Source organism: Nannospalax galili, unplaced genomic scaffold, assembly GCF_000622305.1.
Source record: "Nannospalax galili isolate Female #2095 unplaced genomic scaffold, S.galili_v1.0 scaffold429, whole genome shotgun sequence".
In the NCBI taxonomy this organism is placed as follows: Eukaryota; Metazoa; Chordata; class Mammalia; order Rodentia; family Spalacidae; genus Nannospalax; species Nannospalax galili.
Window position 1 is genome coordinate 4,813,872 of NW_008360330.1, and position 27,850 is coordinate 4,841,721.

The window sequence follows — 27,850 nt, forward strand, 5'->3', positions numbered from 1 at the left end:
AGAGATTAACAGCTTAAACAGACCCATAACACAAAAAGAAATTGAAACAGTAATACAAAACCTCCCAACTGAAAAAAGCCCAGGACCACATGGATTTACAGCAGAATTCTATCAGTCATTTAAGGAAGTTGTATGTTCAATACTACTTAATTTATTCAAAAAAATAGAAATGGAGGGAAAACTTCCAAATTCCTTCTATGAAGCCAGCATCACTCTCATACCAAAGCCAGGTAAAGATACAACCAAAAAAGAAAACTATAGACCCATATCCTGAATGAACATAGATGTAAAAATCATCAACAAGATACTTGCAGACCACATACAGACACACATCAAAAAGATCATCCACTGTGATCAAGTCAGCTTTATCCCAGAGATGCAGGGATGGTTCAATATAATAAGTCAATAAACATCATAAATCATATAAATGGGCTCAAAGACAAGAACAACATGGTCATCTCAATAGATGCAGAGAAGGCCTTTAACAAAATTCAACGTGCATTTATATTCAAAGTCCTAGAGAGAATGGGACTGGAGGGAACATACCTCAACATAATTAAATCCATATATAACAGACACACAGCCAACATCATTCTAAATGGAGAAAAACTGGAAGCATTCCCTTTGACTTCGGGAACCAGACAAGGCTGTCCACTATCTCCACTTCTCTTTAACATAGTACTTGAAACTCTTGCAAGAGCAATAAGACAAGAGCAGGAAATTAAAGGAGTAATAATTGGAAAAGCAGAGATCAAATTACCCCTTTTTGCAGATGAGATGATATTATATCTAAAGGATGCCAAAAATTCCACCAGAAAACTCCTAGAAATTAATAACACATTCAGTAAAGTGGCAGATTACAAAATTAACCCACAAAATTCTGTAGCCTTTCTATATACTAATAACAAGCAATCAGAGAAAGAGCACATGGAAACACTCCCCTTCACAATAGCTGCAAAAAACCAAAAAAATATCTCGGAATAAACCTATCGAAAGACATTAAAGAGCTCTACAGTGAAAATTTTAAATCTTTAAAGAAAGAGATTGAGGAAGACATCAGAAGATGGAAGGACTTCCCATGCTCATGGATTGGAAGAATTAATATTGTGAAAATGACCATCCTACCAAAAGTCATACGTAGATTCAACACAATACCAATCAAAATCCCCATGACATTTTGCATAGAATTGGAAAAAACCATCATAAGAGTCATATGGAAGCACAAAAGACCTCAGATAGCCCAAACCACCCTGAGCACTAAGAGCTATGACGGGGGAAACACCAGATTTCAAGCTGTATTACAGAGCTATAGTCATAAAAACAACATGGTACTGGCACAAAAATAGACCCATATACCAATGGAACAAAATTGAAGAACCAAATATGTGCAAATGCAATTTCAGCCACCTGATATTTGACAAAGGGAAAAGATAGCATGTTCAGCAAATGGTGATGGCAAAACTGGATCTCCAACTGTAGAAAAATAAAACTAAATGCCTATCTTTCAACTTTCACAAAAGTCAATTTCCAATGGATGAAAGACCTCAGTGTAAAGCCTGAAACTGAACTATTAGAAGAAAACATTGGGAAAAACCTACAAGATATGTACATCCATGTTTGTTGCTGCTCTTTTCACAATAGCTAAGAGATGGAAGCAACCTAAGTGTCCCTCAATTGACGAGTGGCTAATGAAAATGTGGCTCATTTATACGATGTAGTTTTACTCAGCAGTAAAGAAAGATGAAATCATGAAATTTGCAGGTAAATGGATGGAACTAGAAACTGTTATACTAAGTGAAGTAACACAGACTCAGAAAAAAAAAAAATCGACATATGTTCTCCCTCATATGTGGACCCTAGAACCAGATTTTGATAAATAACTATGCAACCAGACATAACTACAGGAACCAGGATAATGGAAAGGAAACAGGGAAGTAAAGGAAAAGAAATAACCTGAAAGAGAAGGACAGTAGGAAACAGGCCTTAATAAGGGAGATATGGATAAAAATTGGGTTAGTTTAAGGGAGGGGGGAGGGAAGGGTATACAAGGAAGCTAGGAGATAAAGGGAAAGAAGGTGATCAAGATAGGTAGGACCACTGTAGAAGGGTATTAGTAAGGGAGAAAGGGGGAAAATGGGGGCATTTTAAATGGGAAAACCATGATGGAGGGGTGAGACAATGCGAGAGATAAACAATGCCCAGCTAGTTTTGAAAACCAGAGGGAACCATATTACTCCTACAACCTACTGACAAATTATGCATAAAAGATCAAGAAATATATGTCTAGGTAAGGTTTATTTCAGAACAACTGATCTTTGCCCAAGATTTGTCTACGTGACACACAGTAATTAAAAATACCAGACAGGTGGAACTAACCTTCTTGGGTGTTTAACAGACATACTTTGAGGTCTATAATGATTTTGTCAGAGGGACATAAAGGACACCTTTTGCTCCTTGCCATCCTAGGTCAACTAGTTCCACGGGACTATGAGCATCTTTCAAAATGTCCTATAATGGTGGTGGGTCACCTGTCCTCTTGATAAAGGAGGCTGAGTAGACCCCGCCAGATGGACTTGAACCAGTGTCCAGTCTATAAAAAGGAGGGTCAACACAGAGGAATCATTTCCTCCATGCTTCCAAGAGAAGCCAACCATGGTTGAGTAGGACCTTTGACTTATCTTCACATAGGCGGAACTGGTAAAAGAAAGGAGCCACGGGCTCCTCCCAAGCCCACGTGACCCCTGAGAAACAGATCCTCAAACGATCTTAAGAGTAAAAATAAATCGGTTTATCTGGACCAACTCTATGGCCTTAACCACCCAAAAGGAAACTATAATCAAAGATTAAATGGGCCAACATAATTTCATAAGAGTCCATATCTAGAGCTAAAGGCTACATAACAAGCAACAATGCCAGACAAGCGATACCTTCTTTTGAGTTGATGGCTGGGGTGGCCAAAGGGATTCCCAGATAGTAACCCAGCATAGAACTGGGAAAATGAACAGCAGACCCCAATCTTATCCAAAGGAATATAGACCACTGATTACTACTAGATGAACAGCTGACCCTCCTACAACAAAGACCTCTAGATAGGCTGACTAGATTCACCAGAAGGGCAAGTAGTGGGGAATGGCTGGGGTTGCTGACAACAGAGAAGACAGTAGCAGGGATATCAGGGCTGTAGTGTGAGGAGGGAGGCTATGGGAGGCTGGTACCTGGGAAGTGGGTGTGTAAAAAAAAATAATAATTCTTCAGAGAATAAAAATTTGCTCCTTAATAATTAGTAGATGTGAAAACATTGCCATTGAAATCTACCCAATGAGTTTATATCCATGCTCAGATGTGAAGGATCTCAGAAAGTAACCGACTATGCCCAGTAATAATCAGGTATATAGAGATTAGAAACACATGTCCATCATAGTATCAATTGCATTAAAAATGAATGTTTCCATATGAAACTGTATTTTAATAATGAAGTGGAGATCTTTTTTAAAGTTTAAAACCTCATTTAATTTTATGTCTCATAAGGGTTATACGGAGTACAATATTGTATAAGCGTAACGATTCAACTGTAAACCTAAACATTTACAGCCAATTTTGAAAGAGATGCATCTTAGCTCTGGAAATTGTTATTGTTTATGTCAAATTTATTATTTTTGTCTGTATGAGTGTTATGCCTGCATGTAAGTAAGTGCACCCATGTTGTGCATTGCCTGTAGAGGACAGAAGGTGCTGTTTGATCCCCTGGAACTGGAGTTATGGATAGTTGTTAGCTGCCATGTGGGTGCTGGGATTTGAACGCGGTCTTCTGTAGAAATAGACAGTGTTCTTAACTGCTGAGCCATCTCTCCATCCCCAGTTGTTCCTTTCTTTAGCTCTTTGTATTGCTTCAAGAATTGGTTTTGTGGACCTGCATTCTTTCAGCCTATTTGTGTTGTGGAAGTTATTTTCTTTCCCCTTCAACTACAATAGACATTTTTTTGCTGAGTAAAGTATTCTGAGTTGCCATCTATGGTCAGTTGGAACTGGGTATACTTTGGTTCAGGCTCTCCTGGCTTTCATAGTTTGCACTGAAAAGTCAGCTGTATTTATGGTGAGATTTCCTATATATGGCTTGTTGTTTTTCTTTTGCAGCTTTCAGTATTCTCTTTTTGTTTTGTAAGTTTAGTATTTTTACCATGATATGCCTTGGGAAGTTTCTTTTCTGGTCCTGTCTATTTGGTGTTCTTTGTTCTTCTTGTGTTTGTATGAGCGTGCCTTTCTTCAATTTTGGGAAATTTTCTTCTACAATCCTGTTGAAAATCTGGTTCATACTATTTTCCTGAGATTCTTCCCCTTCTTCTATGCCTATGATGTATAAATTTGGTCTTTTCATAGTGTCCCACATTTCCTATATTTTCAATTTTTTTCATAGTCTTTGCTTGAACAGTCCAATACTTCAGCTTTATCATGCAGTCTTGATACTCTGTTTTCCATTCTAATCATTCTATTTGTGCGGCTTTCTCTTGTCATTTTTAATTGGCTTAATGAGTTTTTCACTTCCTTCTTCATTTCAGCATTTTCTTCAGTATTTCTAATTCTTTTGTGAATTCAGTCAGAAGTTTATCCCTGTCCTCTTGTAGTTCTTTGATTTGTTTGTGTGTTCTTTAAATTCGTTGAATTCTTTGACCATGTTTATGATTGTTCTTTTAAATTCTGTGCCCTGGGTTATCTCTAGGGGTTTCTCAGTGTAAAACTCCTCTATAGGACTGTTGGTGTTTGGTGGGGACACATTTGGATTTCTCGTATTACTATGTTTTTATTGTGATTTTAGCACATGATTTCTTTTGTTGTTTCTGACTCTGGTGTGAGACTCAAGCCTTCCTTTGTTGAGTTTAAGTCTGTTTCTGTTTGTATACTCAATGTACTTTTGTTGTTTTCTTATTGGGTATGAAAAACTGGTTGGTCTAGACTTGAGGTTCTCTTTTGATTTTATATTGGAGCGACCAGATGGCTCTAGGCCAGCTACTCAAGAGTTCCCACAGAGGTCCAAGTCAGGTGCAAATCAGATGCTCTCAGGTTTTCTCCTAAGTTTTGGACCCCTCTAGTATGTAGGCACAGCAGAATTTGGGAAGCTTGCTAGGTGGAGGCTGGATTCAGGCACTCTCAGGAATTCTGCAAACACCTGGGTCCTTACTAAAGGGCAGGGAAGCCTAACCCTGCAGCAATGGGAGGGGCTGTAGGTGGTCCCAATGTAGAGGGATGGATACAGCATGATTTGGAAGGCTCACCACCATGTGGTAAAGAGGCTAGTCCAGAGATCTTGGGTATTAAGAGCAAAAGCGAGCCTGTGCCCAAGACTGTTCTCCAAGGAGGAGAACAGGATGTGGGTCTGGGAGATTGGAGTTGCTCAGATTATGAGAGAGTCAAGGCGTGGATGGGCAGGTTCAGACTTAGGGAAGATGGCTGGTCTATGGAATTCAGTGTGAGTTTGGTTGCAGACAGCCAGAGTAGAAGGCTGGTCTCAGGAGTGCAAAGACCAGTTGGGGGTGGGGACTGCCTGTGAAGTCTCTGAGAAACTACACTCAATAATTGAGCAGGTCTGAGTGCAGGGGATCAGGATGTGGTGGGCAGGTCTGGACTAAGAGGGTATCCAGAGATCTGGGGTGCTAAGAATAAAAGCATGCCTGTGCTCAAGGCTAGAAGGAGAACAGGATGTACATTTGGGGAGATTGCATTTCCTCAGGTTGTGGGGTAGTTAAGGAGCTGTGGGCAGGATCAGACTTACGAAGGAAGAAGGCTGGTCTCCAGAATCCCAGACAAGTTGATGGTAGGGACAGACAGGATAGAAGACTAGTCTCAGATGTACAAAGGCAAGTGAGTGTGGGGACAGCCTGTGAAGGCTCTAAGAAACTAGACTGAAGAATTGAGCTGGTCTGAGTGCAGGGGATCAGGATGCAATGGGAGGGTCTGGTCTAAGAGGGTAGTCTGGAGATCTGGGGTGCTAAGAGCAAAAGCAGACCTATGCCCAAGGCTAGAAGGAGAACAGGATGTGGGGTTGGCCAAACTGTTTTGGTTTTGTTTTTTAGGTTGACACTAAGGGCAGATAAAAGTTCATTGAGATTGAATGAAACATTAAGATTTCTATTACCTAGTAGATTCTCTGTAAGAATCCTTTAAAGCTTGCTCTGGAAGGCAACAACTTATAACAGATTTTATCAGAGGCATCCTCCTTATAATATTGAAAAAAAAAAAGAACCATGTGACTAGTAAGTGCAATTTAAAAGCAACTTATGTGGATTTCTAAGGAACTATGAGATACAAAAATATTTCCTATAGCAATTTTTTCTTTGACATCATCCATATGGGCCTTTGACTTACCATTTTCCTGGTTCCCTTACCTCTACTTATGCTTTCAGTTACATGTTTTTGCGTATTCTTCTACTGCAATTTTTTTCTGACACTTTCCTAAGTCTAGAATAGATAGGTTATTTACCTTTTGAGAAAAAAAATATTACATTATCTGTGCCTTATGGACTTGCAGGTTTATGTAATTTTGGTTGATCTTCATAATCTGAGGGGACATGGTGCTCTTCAGAGGGGAGGTTTAACTTAAGAGAGGACTGTTGTCTTGTCAAGTAGTTACTTAGTTTATATTAACATTTACAGGGGCCCAGAATTTGATATTTCGCTTAACTGGTATACCCAGTATTTTAAATGCATTTTTTGAAATTACTTGGAAATGATGAATTGCATCAAATCTTTTAAATGTGCTTCACTGCTTCACTTTTAGGTTGTCTTCCTTTTTTGAAAACCATCTGCATTGGACTTCCTCATCAAAATTGAAGCAGAGTTATAATCACAAAATTTACTTTATGAGCATCTGTCAGTTTGTATTGGTGTTAATTGCATTCTTATTCTCTCATCTCTGTAGTTCTAGTCTTCTATCCTGGACTACTAAAGAATAGTCAGTTCTGCTGATTTTTATTTCAAAATCTGACTCAACGTAGGTTCTTTCTTACTATTTATACTATAACCAATCTAGTACAGATTCTAATCTATTTTTTAAAGAATTTATTTTTATTTTATATATGATCTCTTTCTTAAAGAATTTTTATTTTATGTATATGAATGCTTTACCTGTATGTATAGAAATGCATCAGTATGCGCACTGCTCACAGATGGCAGAAGAGGGCATGGGATGCCCTTGAATTTGAGTTATGGATGGTTGTTTGTGCCACCAGTGGGTGTTTGGAACTGAACCCAGGTCTTCTCCAAGAGCAGTAGTAAGTGCTCTTAACTACTAAGCCATTTCTCCAGCCCCTCTAATCATCACTTGACCTGCCCATTATATTAATCTTCCATTTGTCAAGGCCTCTGATCATTTTTTTAGATAGATTTTTTTTTTTTTTTTTTTTTTTTTTTTAGGCTGGACTGATGATTGATGAACTCAGGATTTGTTGTCAGGCACTTTGATAACTGTTGGAGTGGCTAGAATCAGCTCCCTCTTAAATGGCCTCTAGCTAGGGAGAGAAAACAAATTTAGCCATCATTTTAGAACAACATTGAGTTGTTTCCCTCAGGTGCAGGTGGGCACTACAGTATTGTAGACCAAGATTTAAAGTCCTGCATGCATATATATGCCCCCATGTCATACAATGCCCACAGAGGCCAGAAGAGGGCATCAGATCCCCTGGAACTGGAGTTATGGACAGATGTTAGCCACCATGTGGGTGTTGGGGACCCAATCCCATGTCCTCTGCAAGAGCAGCAAATGTTCTAACCACTACCTACCTCTGATCTTTTTCCTACTTACTTCATATAAACTATCACCAGGTTTTCTTAGAATCCTTTGTTGACTTCATGCTGCTTTTAACATATGACCTGGGGGAACCTGGAACTCCAGAAGCCCCTTTCTAAGTTAATGGTAACCTCATAAGACGGAAAGATAAATGTTCAAATTTCTTCTCTGGAGATATGTAAACAACCTCTATCCCTTCCTTTAAGGCCCAAACAATAAACCAAAGTATAGTTTTATCAAAGTTCAGCCTGGGAACCAATGACTTTATTGGGCTTACTGACAGAACACGGCGGGCACGGGGAGGGTGGGGGGCGAGACTTTTGCAGAAGCATGGAGAACTCAAACCACCTGCACTGGAAAAGTCTTCACCCAGCATGAATGGTGGTTTCTTCATAGCTGCATACATTGAGTTTCCCCTTCCATTTATCCTTTTCATCCTCTGTGTAGTCTAGTACTGCTCAAGCTCAAGAGGTTGCATGTAATTAGGGCAGAATTACAGATGACTGGGAGAAGCAGAGAGAGTGGGGGGGGGGAGATGCCAGAATCTCAGGTAAAGATCCAGTGACTCTGTTCTAACCCTTCCTTTCATGAGGGAATGTCAGTAGTCAAGAAGCCCTATCTTTGGGGTCTCTTGTCTTTTTGATGAAGAGGGTGACTTAATATGCTCAGAGGATATAGCATTCAACAACAGATTGTGGTCATTCTATATGTGGTTATAAGATAGACATTTTCTGGAAAAGGAAAGATATACTACTGTTACTTCAGGGGAAGCAACCAGCAGTATTTATTGCTAGAGAAAAAAAAATTTCATGACCAAAATGAAAATTATAATTTTGAATAACTTTCATCTGCTACTTTGAACTTGACAAAGTTCTCCCTTTATTTAAAGATCTTTCTGATGAGATTAAGACAATTGTGAAGACTGATGAGTTTGAGTTATTTCTGTAGTTTATAAATTTCAGCATTTGGAAGATCCCAGCTAACCAGTCTTTTCTAAATGATCAACACATAATGTTTATAGACTCATGAATATGGGAGTTACTCAGTGGACAAGATAGACTAGAGATTTTTTTTTAATGTATCCGTATGAAAAGTTTATTGATGTTCAGATTCCACTACTGTCGACTTCATCTTTATTTTAGAAAATGTTCATCAGGTTTTGGCACTACATCAAGAATACCTACGATTGTTTGAAAGTACTATTAAAATACTACTTTTGTTTCAACCTACATATCTAGTCTGATTTTCTTTTTACATATCAACCAGAATACCATAAAGCAACCAGTTGGGTTTAGGAATAGATACAAGAGCTGGATTGTCTTCTATTCAGGCAGTCTTTAAGGGCATTAAAAAAATGTAAAAAGTGACATTCTTTTAGGTTTTCATTAAAAAATAGAAATATGTCATTAAAATATTTTTGAAATGTTAATATATAGTAGATTTGGTATATTTTATTTTTCCATGAAATAATTGAATTGATTTTGAACCGTCTTCTGTAAATTTCAAGAGGCACAAACTACAGTGTGTCTTATCACTTTATGAGGTATGTTCAGTTGACTTTCTGCACCCATTTGTAAAATTTATGGTGTTTGGAAGTTTAAAAAAGTTACCCAATTATAAAATTACAGTGTTTGTCGTTGTATGGATATGTGCACATGTGAACATGTATGTAGAGACTAGAGGTCAATGTCAGGTGTCCTCAGTTGCTGCCAACCTTATTTTTTAAAGACAGAGTTTCTCACTGAACCTGAAGCTCATAGATTTGGGTAGATTGGTTGGTCAGCAAGTTCAAGGGATCCTCCTGTCTCTGTCTCCACAGTGCTGGGATTACAGATGCCCAGCTTTTTTTTTTTTTTTTTTCTTGGATGCTGAGGATCCAGACTCAGGTCCTCATGCTTAGCCCGACAAGTACTTGAGTGAATGAATCATATAGCCCACCCTAGATCCTAGATTTTTTTTTTTTTTGGTAGTATTAGAAATTGAACCCATGGCCTTGTGCATGCTAATCAAACACTCTGGCATTGAGTTGCATTCTCAGCCTTTTGTGTATAATCTTGATCATCTTGCATAGAAAAATGAACTGAATATTTGTTAGAGTTGAAAAAAATACATTAAAAAGTAAAATTACAGACTGTCTTCAGAATGTCCACAAATACCAAAGCAGTTGTGGAGAATCAAGTCTGTCCCTGGAGTGGCTCACATGAGACTCCTGCTGATCAGGGCTGACGGCCATGGCTTGGCTGTGATCACATTTCTATTTGCATTTCTCCTTCCTCTGCCTGGCATGTCTTTCCTACATCAAGGGTCTTTTTGGCAGCCGTGGGTTCTAGATACTCAACAGTTCCATAAGCTGGCTTGGCCAGACTCAAGATGACCAAGAGAATATAGATATTGAGAGGGGGGGGGCGAGAGAGAGAGAGAGAGAGAGAGAGAGAGAGAGAGAGAGAGAGAGAGAGAGAGAGAGAGAGAGAGAGAGAGAGAGAGAGAGAGAGAGAGAGAGAGAGAGAGAGAGAGAGAGAGAGAGAGAGAGAGAGAAGAAGAAGAAGAAGGAGAGGAGGAGGAGGAGGAGGAAGAGGAAGAAGAGAAGAGGAGAAGAGAGGAAAGGAGAGGAGAGAGGAAGAGAGAGAGAGGTTGTATCCAAAGGCAGTAACGAACCCCACAGCTTCCAGGAGGTTGTAGCTCTCAAAAGCATCTTCCTTTTTCATCTCAAACAGAAGGCTGTAAAGAACCATTGTTTTGCATCTGCCAGACAGCATCTGCCATTCCCCACAGGCCAGAGAGGAGGAAGACAATGGCTGGGCCTGGTGTGGGTGCCACAGCAGGAGAACGGTAATGCAAGTGAGGTGGGTTATTGCACCCAGCATGTACAGCACCTGCTGGTAGAGACTTTCCCATATAGCGAGGAGCACAGTGAAGTGGTGACTAAGAAACAGACCATCACATAGCCCTCAAAGTGGATGCCCAGAGTGTAGGCTGTATAAGACTTTGTGTATTCTCCAGAGAGTAATCCTTGCTGTAGCCCACTGTACAATGGGATCAGAATTAGGAGGCACAGACACTTATTTCTAAACATCTTGGAGGTTGACTCTCCACAGTTGCTTGTCTTCCACAGGCTCAAGAAAACACAGTTACCAAAAGGATTGCCAGGATCCCACTGTCAGAGTAGATGCCCAGCAGTGTATATATAGATCAGCTGCTAGGCGGAGCATTGGGTGCTGTTAGTGACTGCTGTAGCTATCAGGCAGTCATTGGCTCCACAGGACACAAGCTGTTCCTCTGGGATGATCTCTTGAATGGGATGTCTGGCCAAACACCAGTGAGGAAATCAGATTTCCCCACACTCTGGAAGACTGGAATATGAAAAGGAAGATGCCACAGTACTGATTCAACATGTCCTTGCCAAACTTCACTGCTTTCTGTGTGGCCCCACAGGATGGAGGTAGGGATCAGGGTATATACCAGCTGGCATGGAAGTTGCTCAGGGAGAAGGCCACATAGCAACACATGAAGCCAGTGATGGTCCACTTGAGGCCACCCCTCTTGATGAGGATGAGCAGAAGGAACATGGAAGAAAGTAGTATATCACCATAGAGTGTCGCCACTCCCAGGCCTTTCTCACTGAAGAGACTGCTCTGCAAGTTCTGTAGTCCTCCATAGGTAGTAAAGAGGAGGAGGAATCCAAAAGAAACAATGAGGATGTCCTTGTCCTTCAGGTTCCTCTCCATTGTGGGCAAAGGTGGTGTTGTCAGTGAATGTCAGTGGACTTGTACATGTGTAGCTCCCACCTGTGTCTAGAGATATTGCTGATGGTGCAGAACGTGGAATGATCTTCTGTCCTCTGAGGTCCTGTTTCAGAACTATGGTCCAAAGTGAATTCAGCAGCTTTATCTCCTCTGTTCAGGGCCTGATCAGTAGCAGTCTGTATCTAGGGATAGAGAGCTGGCTCCAGTGGAAGATTTGCTATATTTTAACTCCAGGTTTTAATTTCCAATATGGTGAATGTTGACATAACCCCTATAAATTATACCCTCTTTGAAGTTCTCAGAAATTTTTGTCTCAAGGAATCTTGAGGGTTTTTAAAAAGATATTTCTTAGGTTTACAAGATAGTATCCGATTTTAAAGAAATGCTTTTCATAGGAGTCCATTGAGTTTGCTGATTCTTTTTAAAGTTTCTAAAATTATTTAATTTTTGTAATGAGGCCAGCATGTTATGTCCTTAGTATTCTCGTGGGAATTGGAAACAGCAAATCTAAAATTGTTTCTAATTTTGCTATTAAGATTCATCTTTGTAAGTCTGTTAGTTATGCTTTTCTCTAGTGGATTTTAGGTGCTAAAAATAATTGGAAGTTAGAATTAGAAGTAAGTCACTAGAGTGAAAAATAAAGATTGGTGAAATTGGTAAGGTGAAGTAGGCCAAAAATCTGAGCTTGTTCTGTTCCTGTATTCTCAGCATACAGGCCTTGCTTATATGCTATTAATTTTTCAATTAGGCAAAGAAATGAGGACATGATAGAATGACTTTAAAAACACCATTATTTTCTTGTTAAAGCGCTTCTTAAATCTTAATCCAGAAATATTAAACAGAACAAAAATAGTCACTTATTTCTTCTCTTCCATATAGTTTATAAAATTATCAAAAAGTGGAAGAATAGCTATAAAAATGAAACTGATTTCTGTGGGATGGCTAATCAGTCTCTCATTTTAGACAGAATTGTTAAAAATACTTCCTGTTTCATCCTATTTTTAGGAATGGAGAAGAGTGATTCTGGGTCTCAAAGTGCTTTATGTGACATTGTCTTGTTTTCACAAAACCATGAAGAAACCAGAATAAAGTTCAGGCTGGACAAGGAAAATGTTGGGAGGCTTTAATAGAATTATTCAGGATTACACGAAGAAAATGTTCTGTTTAGCTTTCTGTTACTATTATAAAACACTGACCAAAACCAACTTGGGGAGGAAAGGGTTTATTTTATCTTACAACTCCCAAGTCACAATCTCTCACTCAGGGAAGTCAGGAACTTAAGCAGAGACCATGAAGGAAAGCTGCTTACTGACATGCTTCTCTAGGTTGCTCAGCTAGAGAGCTGGTCTTATGCAGTCCAGGCCTGCCTACCCAGTGATGACATTGTCCACAATGGGCTGGGACCTCTTACATCCATTAGCTTAATTAAGAAAGTGCCTCACTGACATGGCCAAGGCCAATCCATGGAGAAAGTCCCTTAATTGAAGTTACCTCTTCCCAAATGACTAGTTTGTTTCAAGTTGACAGAAACTAACCAGCACAGAAAGAAATTTAGGTCTTTTAAAAACTCAATATAGATTTGTACATTTCAGGGAGCATGGGTTTATGCTATAAGTACAGTATCTTATATTTGAAATAGGGTCTATCAATGCCTTTTAATTTTAGTATCAGTCATAAAATGTAGTGGACTCATTGACTAACTTGTGTCTGTAACTCATGACTAACTTGTGTAATGTAGTCAGTCATTTGTCTAGGCCAGTATGTTTCCACGTAAACTATGTATATCTCTGTTTAAATTGTCTTGATGTTTGACTCCAGAAATAAGCCTACGTTATCAGATAAAAATCTAACTCATCTGTCTAAATCATGTGAATATAACCAGTTTTAACATAACTTTTATCTATACACAAAAATACTGTATACATGTCCAAAGGATTAAAAGTTGATTTATTTAAAGCTTTTAATGATAATTGTGAAAAACTTTAGAATAATGTAGCATGTAGTTCTAACATTAAATAAAAATACTTGGACTACAAGGAGAAAACTGTAGGTATGGAATGAAGATTCTATAAATGCATTATGTAAGTGTGTGCATAATACAGAATAGACAGAAGCAGAAAAATAAACAGGAAGGCGGGGCAGCAAACTTCTGTAAGAATTAGTACCATGTCTGGACAGACTCTAGTAAGTAATATTGTTGGTTCTTGGTCCCTGAATTATTTTTGGAGGGAATTGATGAGCTCCCTAAAATAAGACATATTTAAATAGATTTAGAGATGATAGGAATTTAAGCCAGAAAAGAACAGTGATGCTAATATTGGACTCAAGGTATGTAAGAGAGACACCTAACTACTTGATTATTGAGTTACAGATTTCTATATGTATGGGTATACTTTGCATATTTGGGTAATTACAATATGAGACATTTAGGAAATCATTTGCACTTATTGAAATCAGTATCAGTTATACCTGGTATTTAGGATTTACAACTACCTTGCCCTTGTGAATATTTGAATGTCTTCAATTTGGATTGCTCCTCCAGTATACTAACTTAATAATAATAAATAGCATTTGAAGAAATCACTGTAGTTTATTCCTGAGAGGAATTAGTCCTTTGTGGCAAATTTTTAACGTATTAATGAACTATCATAAAAGCTTTATGTAATTATCTAATATATATTTATGGTTAAGATTTGTCTCAAGTTTCACAACATTACAAATAAGTGAGTAGTTCACATTAAAACTTTTTAAAATAGGGGCCGGAGAGATGGCTGAGCGGTTCAGAACACTGGTTGTTCTTGCAGAAGACCTGGATTCGAATCCCAGCACCCACATGGCAGCTAACAGCTGTCTGTAACTCCAGTTCCAGGGGATCTGACAGCCTCTTCTGTCAGAAGACCCGGGTTTGAATCCGAGCACCCACATGGCAGCTAACAACTGTCCGTAACTCCAGTTCCAGGGGATCTGACAGACTCTTCTGACCTCTATAGGCATTGCATGACACGGGTGCACTTACCTACATGTAGGCCATACACTCATATACATAAAATGAAAATAATAAATAAAATATTTTTAAAAACTTTTTAAAGTAGCAAAGGTAATAGTAACCAGTTGGGATTTGGGAATTGTTAACACATTTTGCTTTAACATTAGATATTCCCACCCCTAAGAATCATGAAAGTAGTATATTTGGAGCTTTCCTTGAGGAAATTATTTTCTGTTTTAAGAGTTTACTGGCCTCTAGTGGTAATATGATCCTATAGTTTATGCAATTCCAATTCTCAGAAATGTAAATCCATTTTATAGATGCAGTCAGACCATAACTTGACTCACTCAGTTCTTGATCAACTAACTGTATTCTTAAGGTACATATTGACATCATCCTCCTCCAAAGACTAGAGTCTTTGTCTTTTGTTCTTCTCTGTGTGTCATGCTCACTTCTGTATTTTGAGTGCTATTAGTTTAGCTCTGAAGCAAACTCATATTGTTTTAGTGTAAATATGGTAGTGGTTTCTACATCAGGTTTGTGCTAAACATTATTAGAGTGGTTCAGCCTTCTCTGCAGACTGTAGCATGAAGCTTTCCTTATTCTATATATAAAATTTTTTATTTTAAGTAAAACTTTCAGTTTATTATTAAGATTCATATGTAGAATCATCTCTATTAATTTGTCTTTGGAGAATCTTGTATTTCAAATAATGGTTTACTAGACATGATAATAATGTTTGGTTTTGTTTTTCTTTTTTGATACACAGATGTAAAAGGACCACCCACCCATCGTCTGTCTTGTGGTCAGTCACCCTACACTGAGACAACAACATGGGAGCGGAAGTACTGCATCCTCACGGACAGCCAGTTAGTGTTGCTCAACAAGGAGAAGGAGGTAAGATAGAAAGCTACTTCCTATTTTTGAGAAAATTCCAGATGTTACATACTTTTTATTTGTATTTTGATAAGGTGCATTAAACAAATATAGGCTCTGATAATCATAAACTAAAAATTTAAACAGCTGCAACAGTCATAATAATATGTTACTACAATGAAAGAGTGGGTTCTACAAGATAGGGCTGGATTTTCAGTACCATACTAAGTTGATAAATTTGGAATGGAAAGATACTCGGCTGTGCAGATCTGTCCCTGAAAAATGGTCTAGAGGGGATACTAGAAATTACATCATTCCATGCCTAATGAAAACACAGGGTATACTCAGCATATTAACTGAAAGATTTAATGAATGGACAGTTTATAGATGTGTGGTAAGCCTAAAGGGGCCCATCAAAAGCATGGTGAAGCACCCACAAGCTAGTAATAGCAGAAAGCAGCTTCAGCCCTAGACAACAGACAGTGAATGAAAGCAGCATTTCTAGAGGCTAGTGAATCATCATTGCATGGTAAGCCACATATCAGTTGGGGTTATATACAAAAGAACACAGCCTCTCTCAAACACTCATGGGCATTTAGAAAGAAATAAGACAGAATAAATTCCAATTTTAATAGACTAATATCCTACTGGCCAAATCTAATTTGAAGGCAAGAAAAGATTGTTTTGCTGTGTTCTGTAAAGGTCAGCCTCTTAAAACTCATAAGAGCAGAGAGTTGTGTAGATCTGGAGAGGCACATAGACTATAACCCACATGGACATCAAGTTCTAGGGACACTCTATTTCTCCAAATTTAAAAAAAAATATCCACTTGAATTTATCGCTTGCCATTTAGTACTTTTTTCCTCAAACTGCCTTATTATACAAATCCTTCTACCTCCAAATATACCTCTATCACATAAAAATATTACAATGATCTTGGTAAATAAGAGACATAATGGGAGTTAGGGAGAACAAAAGTTCTGAAGCAGTGAAGATAAAACAGGAATTATATTGATTTATATATAAGTAACTAGAAAAATGTAGTAGATGCAGTAAGTTACCCTTCCTAAAATGTGTGTTCAGAAGGACTAGACAGGAAGCATTTCTTGTTTCTCATTTGTATATCCCTACCTCCCTTTTCTTTTCTTGTGTTCTGCTCCCCACCCCATCTCTGTTCTTCTCTCTTGTCTTATCCATCATTTTAAGTCTGATAAAGAGGAAGTACTAATAATGAAGTGATTTCAGTTTTTTCTTTTCTTAGTAAGCAGTACTTACTTGAAAGGGCCCAGATAAGGTGCCTCCATAAAGAGCTTGCTTATTCTTTCCACGCATTGAGAAATATCCCTTACTTTTGTTATCATCTCTCTTCCTGTGACCCATTTATAGTATTTTAACATTATTAAATTTAATTTTATTAAAGTAGTTCAGTAAAAATTGGCCGTTTCAGAATTATCTTATATGTTGATTTAAGATATGGAGTAAATATTAATGTAGAAGATTTCTTATCTAATTTGTACATAATTCAAAATGCTAATTTTAACCAACTTACTCTATTGTCTTTCATTAACACTGTTAACAAGGGATGATATAAACAGACCTTTTGCCCTCTTTTTAACCTTGCGTACATTTTATTCAGTTCAGGATTAGAATAAATAGCAAAAAATCAGGAAACAAGTAGTATCTAGTGCCCATATATAACCCATCACTAAAAAATTCAGCTGCTCAGTTGAATAACCCAATATAGGCCTCTTTATTCCTATAGCAACCATATTTACTTTGTCCCCTTTTATGGGGACATGCTCGATTCAGGGGAGGCATGTTGGGAATGGAACCCAAGGCCTCATGCATTCTAGTTAAATGTTCTACCACTAAGTTACATCCTTAGCCTTTTTATCTTTCTTTATGTCAGTCATTGTAAGTAGCCTAGACACCTGAGAGCCCGCATTTGGTATATTTTATTCTCTATAGTTTATTCTATATATTTGTCTTTTTTGATATTTTCTACCATTCATCTTTTCCTCTCTCTTGAAATTCTTTATTGCCTGCTGCAGCTCAAAATAAAACTAGCTGTTTCTTTTACCTCTTGTCCATAGGAATCTCTTAACTTCTTGGCTCTTATGAGAAAAGATACTGTCTTCTGTGAAATCCTGCCAAGAGGTGGCTAATTTTCTTCCGCAGCCCTCACATCACACTGCCTAGAATAGATAGATGTCTTCTTTTATTGCTGTTTCTGGCTATTCTCCCTCATTTTCTCTAAAATGCTCAAGTTCTGAATTCATGTTTTAGTCATTTTCCAAGAACAAATCCCATCTCATCTTGTCATTCCTCATTTTTATTAAATTTTAATCTTCTGGCTCATTATCCTTATCTCCACAGGTATTTCAAGTCAATCTTTTACCTGTGAGCCTCTGAAACCTCAGAAAATCAAATTATACATTTCCAGTGACAAAAGGGAAGAATGGGAACAAAGCATGGAAAGACCAAAGAAAGATCAAACATAACACAGTAAACAACACACACTGTAGCTGCATGTCTAGCATCTGGAGTTCATGGCAGCATCTTATGGATTCCAGTGAGCTTGGGTAGAGATCTTAGGATATTAGAGATGATAAAACATGAGATGCCTGATGAGGAAAGCTATAAGCACCAATTGGAGTAGCTTTCCTCATCAGGCATCTCATGTTTTATCATCTCTAATATCCTAAGCTCTCTATTGCTTCCTAGTATCACTTCAGAGATTTACTCAGTGGCTTTATATAGCCTTCTTGCAGCAAATCCAACCTGTTCCACATTGCCTGGCCTTAGACACTTTTTGCAACATTGGTGCAAACCTCTAGTACCCCATTATGCATACCTACAGAGCAACACTTAAGTGGCTGCAACTCCCCAAATTTTCTTCCAACAGTGTTTTTCTGTGCCTTAGTTCACTTAATGTCCCCAGTTCCATCTGTATTCTTGAAAATGACAGAATTCGTTTCCTGTTTATGACTGCATAATACTCTGTGGTGTATATATAATGATTTTTTTATCTACTTACTTTTTCATTGATAGCTAGTTTTGTTACCAGAAATTTTTTAAAATTATTTATTTAATAACCACATACTTAGAAGAAGCATTTCATTACAATAGCATTGACATATTTAATAACAATTTTCTGAGCTAACATGCATCTCTTTCAAAATTAGCTGTAAATTTTTAGGTTTACAGTTGAATTATTACAGTTATACAATATTGTACTCAGTATAAACCCTATAAGACATAAATTAAATGAGGTTTTAACCTTTTAAAAAGATCTCCACTTCATTATTAAAAGACACAGTTTCATGTAGAAAAATTCATTTTAATGCAATTGACATTAAGATGTTTGCACAAGTATTTCTAATCTCTATATATCTCATTATTACTAGTCACAGTCGGTACTTTCTGATCTCTTTGGCATCTGAGCATGGATATAAAGTTGTCAGATAGATTTCAATGGTAATGTATTTCACATCTAATAATTATCAAGGAGTACATTTTTATGCTTTGAAGAATTATTTTTTTAATCATTATTTTTTTAATTTTTAATAACTACATGATTAGAAGCATTTCACAACAGCCTTAACATATTCAGTAACACACTCCAGAGCAAGAGTACATCTCTTTCACAAGTGGTTGCAAGTTTCTAGGTTCACAGTTGAATTAATAGAGTTATATATTATTGAACTCAGTATAAGCCCTGGAATACATAAAATGGATGAGTTTTTAACGTTTAAAAAAGATCTCCATTTCATTTTAGAATATATTGTTCCTTGCAGAAAGACTTATTGTTTTTGCTACTAACACTGAGATGTGGCCACATGAATCTCTAATCTGTATGTGTCTGATTATTACTAGTCATAATCGGTTGCACTTGGATCCTTGGCGCCTGTGAATGTCTACAACGTCATCAGGTAGATTTCAATGGTAATGTTTGTCACCTCTACTAATTAACATGATGTCATTTCCATGCTTCCTCCTCGTATCACACAGAACATCCCAAACCATCTCATTCAACTATACACCCACTTCCCAGATGGCACCCTCCCATAGCCTCCTTCCCTCGACTAGAGAGCCCTTACACTCTGATATCCCTGTTACTGTCTGCTGTGTCATCGGCACCCCCCAGCCCTTCCCCACTACTTGCCCTTCTGGTGAATGTAGTCAGCCTATCTAGAAGTCTCTGTTTTAGGAGGATCAGCTGTTCCTCATGTAGCAGTAATCAGTTGTCATTATTCCTTTAGATAAGATTGGGGTCTGCTGTTCATTTTCCCAGTTTTATGCTGGGTTATTATTTGGGAGTCCCTTGGGCCACCATGGCCAACAACTCAAAAGAAGGTATCGCTTGTCTGGCATTGTTACTTGTTATGTAGCCTTTAGCTATGCATATGGACTATTAAGAAATTATATTGTCCCCTTTAATCTTTGGTTATATTTTCTTTTGGGGTGTTTAAGGCCATAGAGTTGGCCCAGATAAACCAATTTATTTTTACTCTTAAGGTCGTTTGCAGATTTGTTCTTCAGGGGTCATGTGGGCTAGGGTGGAGCCCCTGGCTCCTTTTACCAATTCCACTTATGTGAAGACTAAGTCAAAGGTCCTGCTCAACCATGGTTGGCTTCACTTGGAAGCATGGAGGAAATGTTTCCTCGGTGTTGACCCTCCTCTTTGTAGACTGGACACTGGTTCAAGTCCATCTGGTGGGGTCTCCTAGGCTTCCTTGATCGAGAGGACAGGTGACCCACCACAATTATTTTGAGAGATGCTCATAGTTCCCTGGAACTAGTTAACCTAGGAGGGCAAGGAGCAAAAAGTGTCCTTTGTGTCCCTCTGACCAAATTATTATAGGCCTCAAAGTATATCTGTTAAACACCCAAGAATGTTAGTTACATGAGTCTGGTACTTTTTTTTTTTTTTTTGGTTTGTTTGTTTGTCTTTTTGAAGCAGGGTCTCCCTGTAGCCCCAGCTATCCTGGAACTTACTATGTAGACCAGGCTGGCCTTGAACTCACAGAGATCGCCTACCTCTGCCTCCCAAGTGCTGGGACTACAGTCTGATACTTTTAATTACTGTGTGTCATGTAGATACATCTTAGGCAAAGACCAAGTGTTCTCAGATAAACCTTACCTAGACATATATTTCTTGATCTGCTGTGTATAATTTCTCAGTAGGTTGTTGGAGTAATATGGTTTCCTCTGGTTTTTAAAACTAGCTAGGCATTATTTATCTCTCACTTTGCCTCACCCCTCCATCATGGTTTTCCCACTAAGGTGCCCCCATTTCCCCCCTTTCTCCCTTGATAATACCCTTCTCCTACAGTCCTACCTCTCTTGAGCTCTTCTTTCCCTTTATCCAGAGGTTCCTTGTATACCCTTACCTCCCCCTCCCTTAAACTAACCCAGTTTTTATCTGTATCTCCCTTATTAAGGCCTGTTTCCTACTGTTCTTCTCTTTCAGTTTCTTTGAAGGAAGGAGATGACGTGCAAGTGGAGAGAAAGGAAGTCCCTTTCCCAGGACAAGAGCAACTCCTAGGCAGAAGCAGAATCCATTTGTAAATGTGCTTCTCCAATGGCAGGAGCCCCTCCCGTGATGCTTCACTTTGCAGCCCCACCATGCTGCATACAAAGTGTGTGCATACCTCACACAAAGTGTTGGGGAACGCACCCCAAATACAGCACTATCTTTGCTCAGACTCTTGGCATTCTGATAGTCAGCATCCCATCTAGAAGGTACGATGTCTGTGTCTCTCTCTGCTTATGTCTCCAAACAAACATGGATGTACAAGTGTCTCTGCAATAGGATGAGTTCTTTGGGTATATGCCAAGGAGTGGTATAACTGGGTCAAATGGTCAGTTCATTTGTAGTTTTTTTTTAAGAGTTTTCCACCCTGCTTTCCACAGGGGTTGAACAAGTTTGCAGCCCTACCAGCAGTGGATGAGTGTTCCCCTTTCCTCACATCCTCTCCAACATTTGGTATCATTGGTTCTCTTGATCTTAGCCAGTCAGACTGGGGTAAGATGGATTCTAAAAGTAGTTTTAATTTGCATTTCCCTAATTATTATTGATGTTGAATATCTTTTAAGATGTTTCATAGCCATCTTTACTTCTTTTGAGAATTCTCTGTTCAGATCCTTAGCCCAGCTTTTAATTGGGTTGCTTGTCTTGATTCTCTGTTTTTTGAGTTTGTTATATATTCTGGATGTTAACCGTCTGTTGAATGTGTCACTGGTGAAGATTTTCTCCCATTCTTGGGTTTTCTGTTCACTTCCCTGGTTGCCTCCTTTGATGCACAGAACCTTTTTAATTTAATGAGGTCCCATTTGTAAGTTCTTGCCCTTATTTCCTGAGCAATTGATGTCCGATTTAGAAAATCCTTTCCTACACCTATATCTTGTAGATTTTCCCCAATGTTTTCTTCTAATAGTTCAGACTTCAGGCTTTACACTGAAGTCTTTCATCCATTGGGAGTTGATTTTTGTGCAGGGTGAAACATAGGGGTTTAGTTTCATTCTTCTACAAGTGGAGATCCAGTTTTGCCAGCACCATTTGCTGAATATGCTGTCTTTCCTCCAGTTAACATTCTTGGCCCCTTTGTCAAATATCAGGTGGCTGAAATTGCATTTGCTCATATTTGGGTCTTCAATTTTGTTCCATTGGTATATGGGTCTATTTTTGTGCCAGTATCATGTTGTTTTTATGACTATAGCTCTGTAATACAGCTTGAAATCTGGTGTTTCCCCCATCATAGCTCTTAGTGCTCAGGGTTGTTTGGGCTATCCGAGGTCTTTTGTTCTTCCATATGACTCTTACGATGGTGTTTTCCAATTCTGTGAAAAATGTCATGGGGATTTTGATTGGCATTGCGTTGAATCTATAAATGACTTTTGGTAGGATGGTCATTTTCACAATATTAATTCTTCCAATCCATGAGCATGTGAAGTACTTCCATCTTCTGATATCTTCCTCAATCCTCTTTCTTTAAAGATTTAAAATTTTCATTGTAGACCTCTTTAATGTCTTTGGTCAGGTTTATTCCAAGGTATTTTATTTTTTTTGCAGCTATTGTGAAGGGGAGTGTTTCCATGTGCTCTTTCTCTGATTGCTTGTTATTGGTGTATAGAAAGGCTACAGACTTGTAGGTTAATTTTGTAACCTGCCACTTTACTGAATGTGTTAATAATTTCTAGGAGTTTTCTGGTGGAATTTTTGGCATCTCTTAGATATAATATCATCTTATCTGCAAAAAGGGATAATTTAATCTCTGCTTTTCCAATTATTACCCCTTTAATTTCCTGCTCTTGTCTTACTGCTCTTGCAAGAGTATCAAGCACTCTGTTAAAGAGAAGTGGAGACAGTGGACAACCTTGTCTGGTTCCTGATGTCAAAGGGAATGCTTCCAGTTTTTCTCCATTTAGAATGATGTTGGCTGTGGGTTTGTTATATATGTCTTTAATTATGTTGAAGTATGTTCCCTCTAGTCCAATTCCCTCTGGGACTTTGAACATAAGTGCATGTTGAATTTTGTCAAAGGCCATCTCTGCATCAATTGAGATGACCATGTGGTTCTTGTCTTTGAGCCCATTTATATGACTTATGACGTTTATTGACTTATGTATATTGAACCATCCCTGCATCTCTGGAATAAAGCCAACTTGATCATGGTGGATGATCTTTTTGATGTGTGTCTGTATACGGTTTTCAAGTATCTTGTTGAGAATTTTTACATCTGTGTTCCTTAAGAATATGGGTCTATAGTTTTCTTTTTTGGTTGTATCATTACCTGGCTTTGGTATTAGAGTGATCCTGGCTTCATAGAAGGAATTTTGAAATTCTTCCTCCATTTCTATCTTTGTGAATAACTTAAGTAGTATTGGATGTAGATCTTCTTTAAATGACTGATAGAATTCTGCTGTAAATCCACGTGGTCCTGGGCTTTTTTATTCGGGACGTTTTGTATTACTCTTTCAATTCCTTTTTGTGTTATGAGTCTGCTTAAGCTGTTAATCTCTTCTTGGTTTTGTTTTGGTGGTTCTCCTGCCTTTAGATATACGTCCGTTTCTTTTAGGTTTTCAAATTTAGTATCATATAGGTTTTTAACGTATTCCCTTATACTGTTCTGTATCTTTCTTGTGTCTGTTGTTATGTTTCCCCTTTCATCTCTGATTTTGTTTTTGGAGGTTTTCTTTCTTTCTTTTGGTTAACTGGGCTAGTGGTCTGTCAATTTGTTTATCTTTTCAAAGAATCAGCTCTTGGAATTGTTGATTCTTTGTATTGTTTTCTTTGTTTCTATTTCATTAACTTCTGCCCTGATTATTGTTATTTCTTCTTGTCTGCTGGGTTTGGGTTTCATTTGTTGATGCTTTTCAAGTATGTTGAGTTGCACGTTAAGTCATTTATTTGTGTTCTTTCTGTATTTTTGATGTAGGCACTTAGAGCTATAAACTTCCGTCTAAGGACCACTTTGAGCATGTTCCAGAGGTTTTGTTGTGTTGTATTTTCCTTTTCCTTTAGTTCCAGCAATACTTTTATTTCTTTCTTAATTTCTCTTTTGACCCATTCATCATTTAGGAGTTTGTTGTTTAATCTCCATATGTTCTTATGGTGATTAGGGCTTCTTCTGGTGTTGATTGTAGGCTTTTTGCATTGTGGTCTGATAAAATGCATGGAATTATCTCAATATTTTTTATTTGTTGGGGTTTGTTTCATGCCCCAGTATATGGCTGATTTTGGAGAAGTTTCCATGGGGTGCTGAATAGAAAGTATGTCCTTTGGTCCTTGGGTGGAATACTTGGTAGATGTCTATTATTTCCATTTGCTATATGGTATTGTTTAATTCAGATGTCTCACTGTTAACTCTCCGCCCTTTGACCTATCTAATCGCGATAGTGTGGTATTGAAGTTCCCCACTATTAATGTGTTGGGATTTATCTGGGTCTTAAAGTCTTCTAGTATTGTTTTTATGAAGTTGGGTACATCAGAGTTTGGTGAATATATGTTCATGATTGTAATATCTTCTTGATTCATTGTTCCTTTGATCAGAATGAAGTGGCCCTCTTTATCTAAAAATGATTACTTTAAAGTCTATTTTGTCAGATATTAGAATTGCTATGCCTGCTTTTTTCTTAGTGCCATTTGCTTGGTATATTTTTTTTTTTCCATTCTTTTACTTTAAGATAGTGTCTGTCTTGAAAGTGAAATGAGTTTCTTGCAGCCAATAAAAAGACAGGTTTTGTTTCTTAATCCTTTCACCTAGTCAGTGTCTTTTTACTGTGGAGTTCAGTCCATTAATGTTTAAAGTTATTAATGAAAGATGAGATTGAATCCTGTCATTTTTATTTCTGTTTACATTTGTGATATAGCTGTTCCTTTGCACAGTTATTCCTTCACATCAATTTCTTTCTGCAACCCCTTGGGTATAGTCATTCCTTTCTTCAGCTCTCTGTATTGCTTCAAGTATTCTTTGAAGGGCTGGTTTTGTGGACATGTATTCTTTCAGGCTTCTCGTGTCATTGAAGATTTTTCTTTCCCCCTCAACTATAATAGACATTTTTGCTGGGTAAAGTATTCTGGGCTGGCATCTATTGTTATGTAGAACTGGAAATACTTTGGCCAAGGCTCTTCTGGTTTTCATAGTTTTCATTGATAAGTCAGCTGTAATTCTGATGGGCTTTCCTCTGTATGTGACTTGTTTTTCTCTTGCTGCTTTCAGTATTCTCTCTTTGTTGTGTATATTTATTGTTTTACTATGCTATGTCGTTGGGAGTTTCAATTTTGTGAAATTTTTTTCCCCCTATTCTGTTGAAGATCTGGTCCATGCCATTATCTTGGGATTCTTCTCCTTCCTGTATGCGTATGATTTGTAAGTTTGGTCTTCTTATGGTGTCACGTGATTCCTGCATATTCCATTTTTGTGATTTCTTAAATTTTTCATAATCTTTGCTTGAGTGGTCTAGTTCATCTACTTTATCTTCCAGAGTTTTTCATGTTACTATGTTTTCTCTGTGATTTTGACATGTGAATTTCTTTTGTTGTTTCTGATTCTTGTGTGAGACTCAAGCCTTAAGTTTAGGTCTGCTTCTTTTTTTGAACTTTACGTGCCTTTGTGGTTTACTTTTTGGGCATGAAAAGCTGGTTCCTCCAAACTTCCAGTTCTCTATTTTGATTTTATTTTGGAGTGGCCAACTTGCTTTTGTCTTCAGGAGTTCCCACAGAGGCCCAATTCAGATGAGGATCAGATGCTCTCAGCCTTTCTCCTAAGGTCTGGACCCCTCCAGAAAAGATTTTGACCTCAGGAACTTGGGGGTTGGAGTGGCCTGGGGGCCGTGCAGAGAAAAGATGCCGATCTAGGGCAGCTGGTGGTCGTACCACCCAGAGATGCAAAGGCAGATGTGGGTGGCGAGCCTCCCCAAGTTCTCCTGAGGACTTTACTGAGGATCTGGGTTGGTCCCGGAGAGAGAGGCCTGTGGGTCAGAGAGAGGCCTGCGGGTCTTGCAGGCCCAGGGAAGCAGAGCTGTTGTTACCTGAAATTTTGAGAAGTCCTGTCTGGATCCCCATGTTATCAGGGAAATTGGAGTTCCCTCTTTGGGGTTCTTAGTTTCATTACTGAAAAAAAGAGAAAACACCATGGAATCACCACATGGTGGAAAATAATCACGTGGGAAAGTGACACTTTAGAGAAAAGCAAGGAGGTCTAAAGTACCGGAGAAAATATACTTAGGCTCTGGCCACCATACAAAAGAAGCCAGAAAGGAAGAAAATAAAATAGTATGCCTTTCTGAGTCAGGACTCAAAAATGCAGGCATACCCAACATAATCTCCTGGTGGCTTGTAGGGACTGTGCTAGGGGTTGGGAATTCTGGGAAGGAAAAATATGTTGTCACATTCAAGAGATAATTATTCCACCTATTTCTACAGCATAGATTAAAATAAATCAGCTTTCCTGTGGACTAGTCCCTTGATCACGTGATTGGCTGGCCCAACTGGATTATCTCCTAAGGGAGGAGACAATCTACCAGAGGTAGATTCCATTATTTGTGTAGGAGATCATATCTTTCTCTTAATGGGCTTTCAGTGCTTCTGTATCATTAATTTCCTGTGTTGGCTGCTGTGATTAGTATTGTAATGACTATGTGAGTGCAGAAAACTCTTGGTTATAATAGTTAAACTTTCTTTGCCTATTTACTTAGTAGTTTTAGCCGTATCTTCTGAGCTAATGACCTGGCTTTAAGTTTTTCATAGCATTTGTCATCTTTTGAAATGTTGATAGTTTATTATGACACTTTGGAATAGGATTTTTTGACTTTTTGTTTAGGGATGTATCTTCTAGTACTTAGAAATTTGTGACATACAGTAACAAAGGAAAAATTTGGGGGAGTTTTGTTTTGTTATGTAGACATGGCCTCCAACTCAATAGCTTGCCTAGACTAAAGTCAGACCCATGATTCTCTTTACTTACCCTGCTGAGTACTGAGATTACAAACATATACCACCACACTTGATAATAATTATTTTTATTTTTATTTTATGTGTATGAGTGTTTTGCCTGCATGTATGTAAGTGCACTTTTGTGTTACAAAACCGACAGAGGCCAGAAGAAGGTGTCAGATCCCCTGGAACTGGAGTTACACACGGTTGTTAGCTGCCATACAGGTGCTGGGAATTGAACATGGGTCCTCTGGAAGAATTCCTAACTATCTCTCCACCCCAAACTGACAATAAGTCTTAATGCACATTTGTTGAACAAATGTTGCAGAAACCAAATTACAAACATTGATTCCAGAATGTTTTCCTTAATATGTTTTTGAGGTCTTGCCCATCTTTTCTGTCTGTGGTAAGTGTGTTAGTCATCTTTCTATTAATGTAAAAAGCACCCAAATTAATAAACTTATAATGAGTAAAGGTTTATTTTGACGTACAGTTTTAGAGGTTCCAGTCAGTGATCATTTGGCTTTCTTCCTTTTGGGCCAATGGTGGGGCAGCACATCATGGTCAGAATGTATAACAACAAAATTGGTTCCCTCATGGCTGAGAAGCAATAGAAGAAGATGGAATCAGTGATACTTCCCACTATTCCCTTTGAGAACTCTCCCACTTGGCCCCCCGCCACTGATCTGAAGATCTCTCACTAGGTCCTACCCCTGAAAATTTCCATTATCTCCCAGTTCCATGGACATGTAAGAGTCATACTGTAGCAGAAGCCTACTTAAAACATAAAACTTTTTTATTTATAAAACTAAATTATAAAATGAGTTTAAATATAAGGCATTGTTTTTTACTATAATACAGTATATGATTCTATTGTATGCAGTGCTGTGGTCACAAAGGTGCAGCCCTGTTACAGTATTTAAAGTAAATATAAATATATAACTATTTCAAACTAAATGCCATAGTATTTCACAGTGTTCTGATATACTAAAGCCACCGAAATGCTTAATTTTACTTCAATGTTT

At 38.1% G+C, this 27,850-nt stretch overlaps 1 protein-coding gene and 1 pseudogene across 5 annotated transcripts in view; one reads left to right on the top strand and one right to left on the bottom strand.

Annotated features, from left to right (window-relative positions):
* Window positions 1-11,505, bottom strand: part of LOC115068970 — a 12,422-nt pseudogene extending 917 nt beyond the window's left edge.
* Rasal2 (RAS protein activator like 2) overlaps window positions 1-27,850 on the top strand; it is a 384,331-nt gene that overhangs the window by 151,185 nt on the left and 205,296 nt on the right. For all 5 annotated transcript variants that reach the window (XM_017796364.2, XM_008826125.3, XM_017796365.2 and 2 more), the window contains exon 2: window positions 15,279-15,406. In XM_017796364.2, coding sequence (XP_017651853.1) covers window positions 15,279-15,406 — 128 coding nt within the window. The remainder of the gene's footprint in view (window positions 1-15,278; window positions 15,407-27,850) is intronic.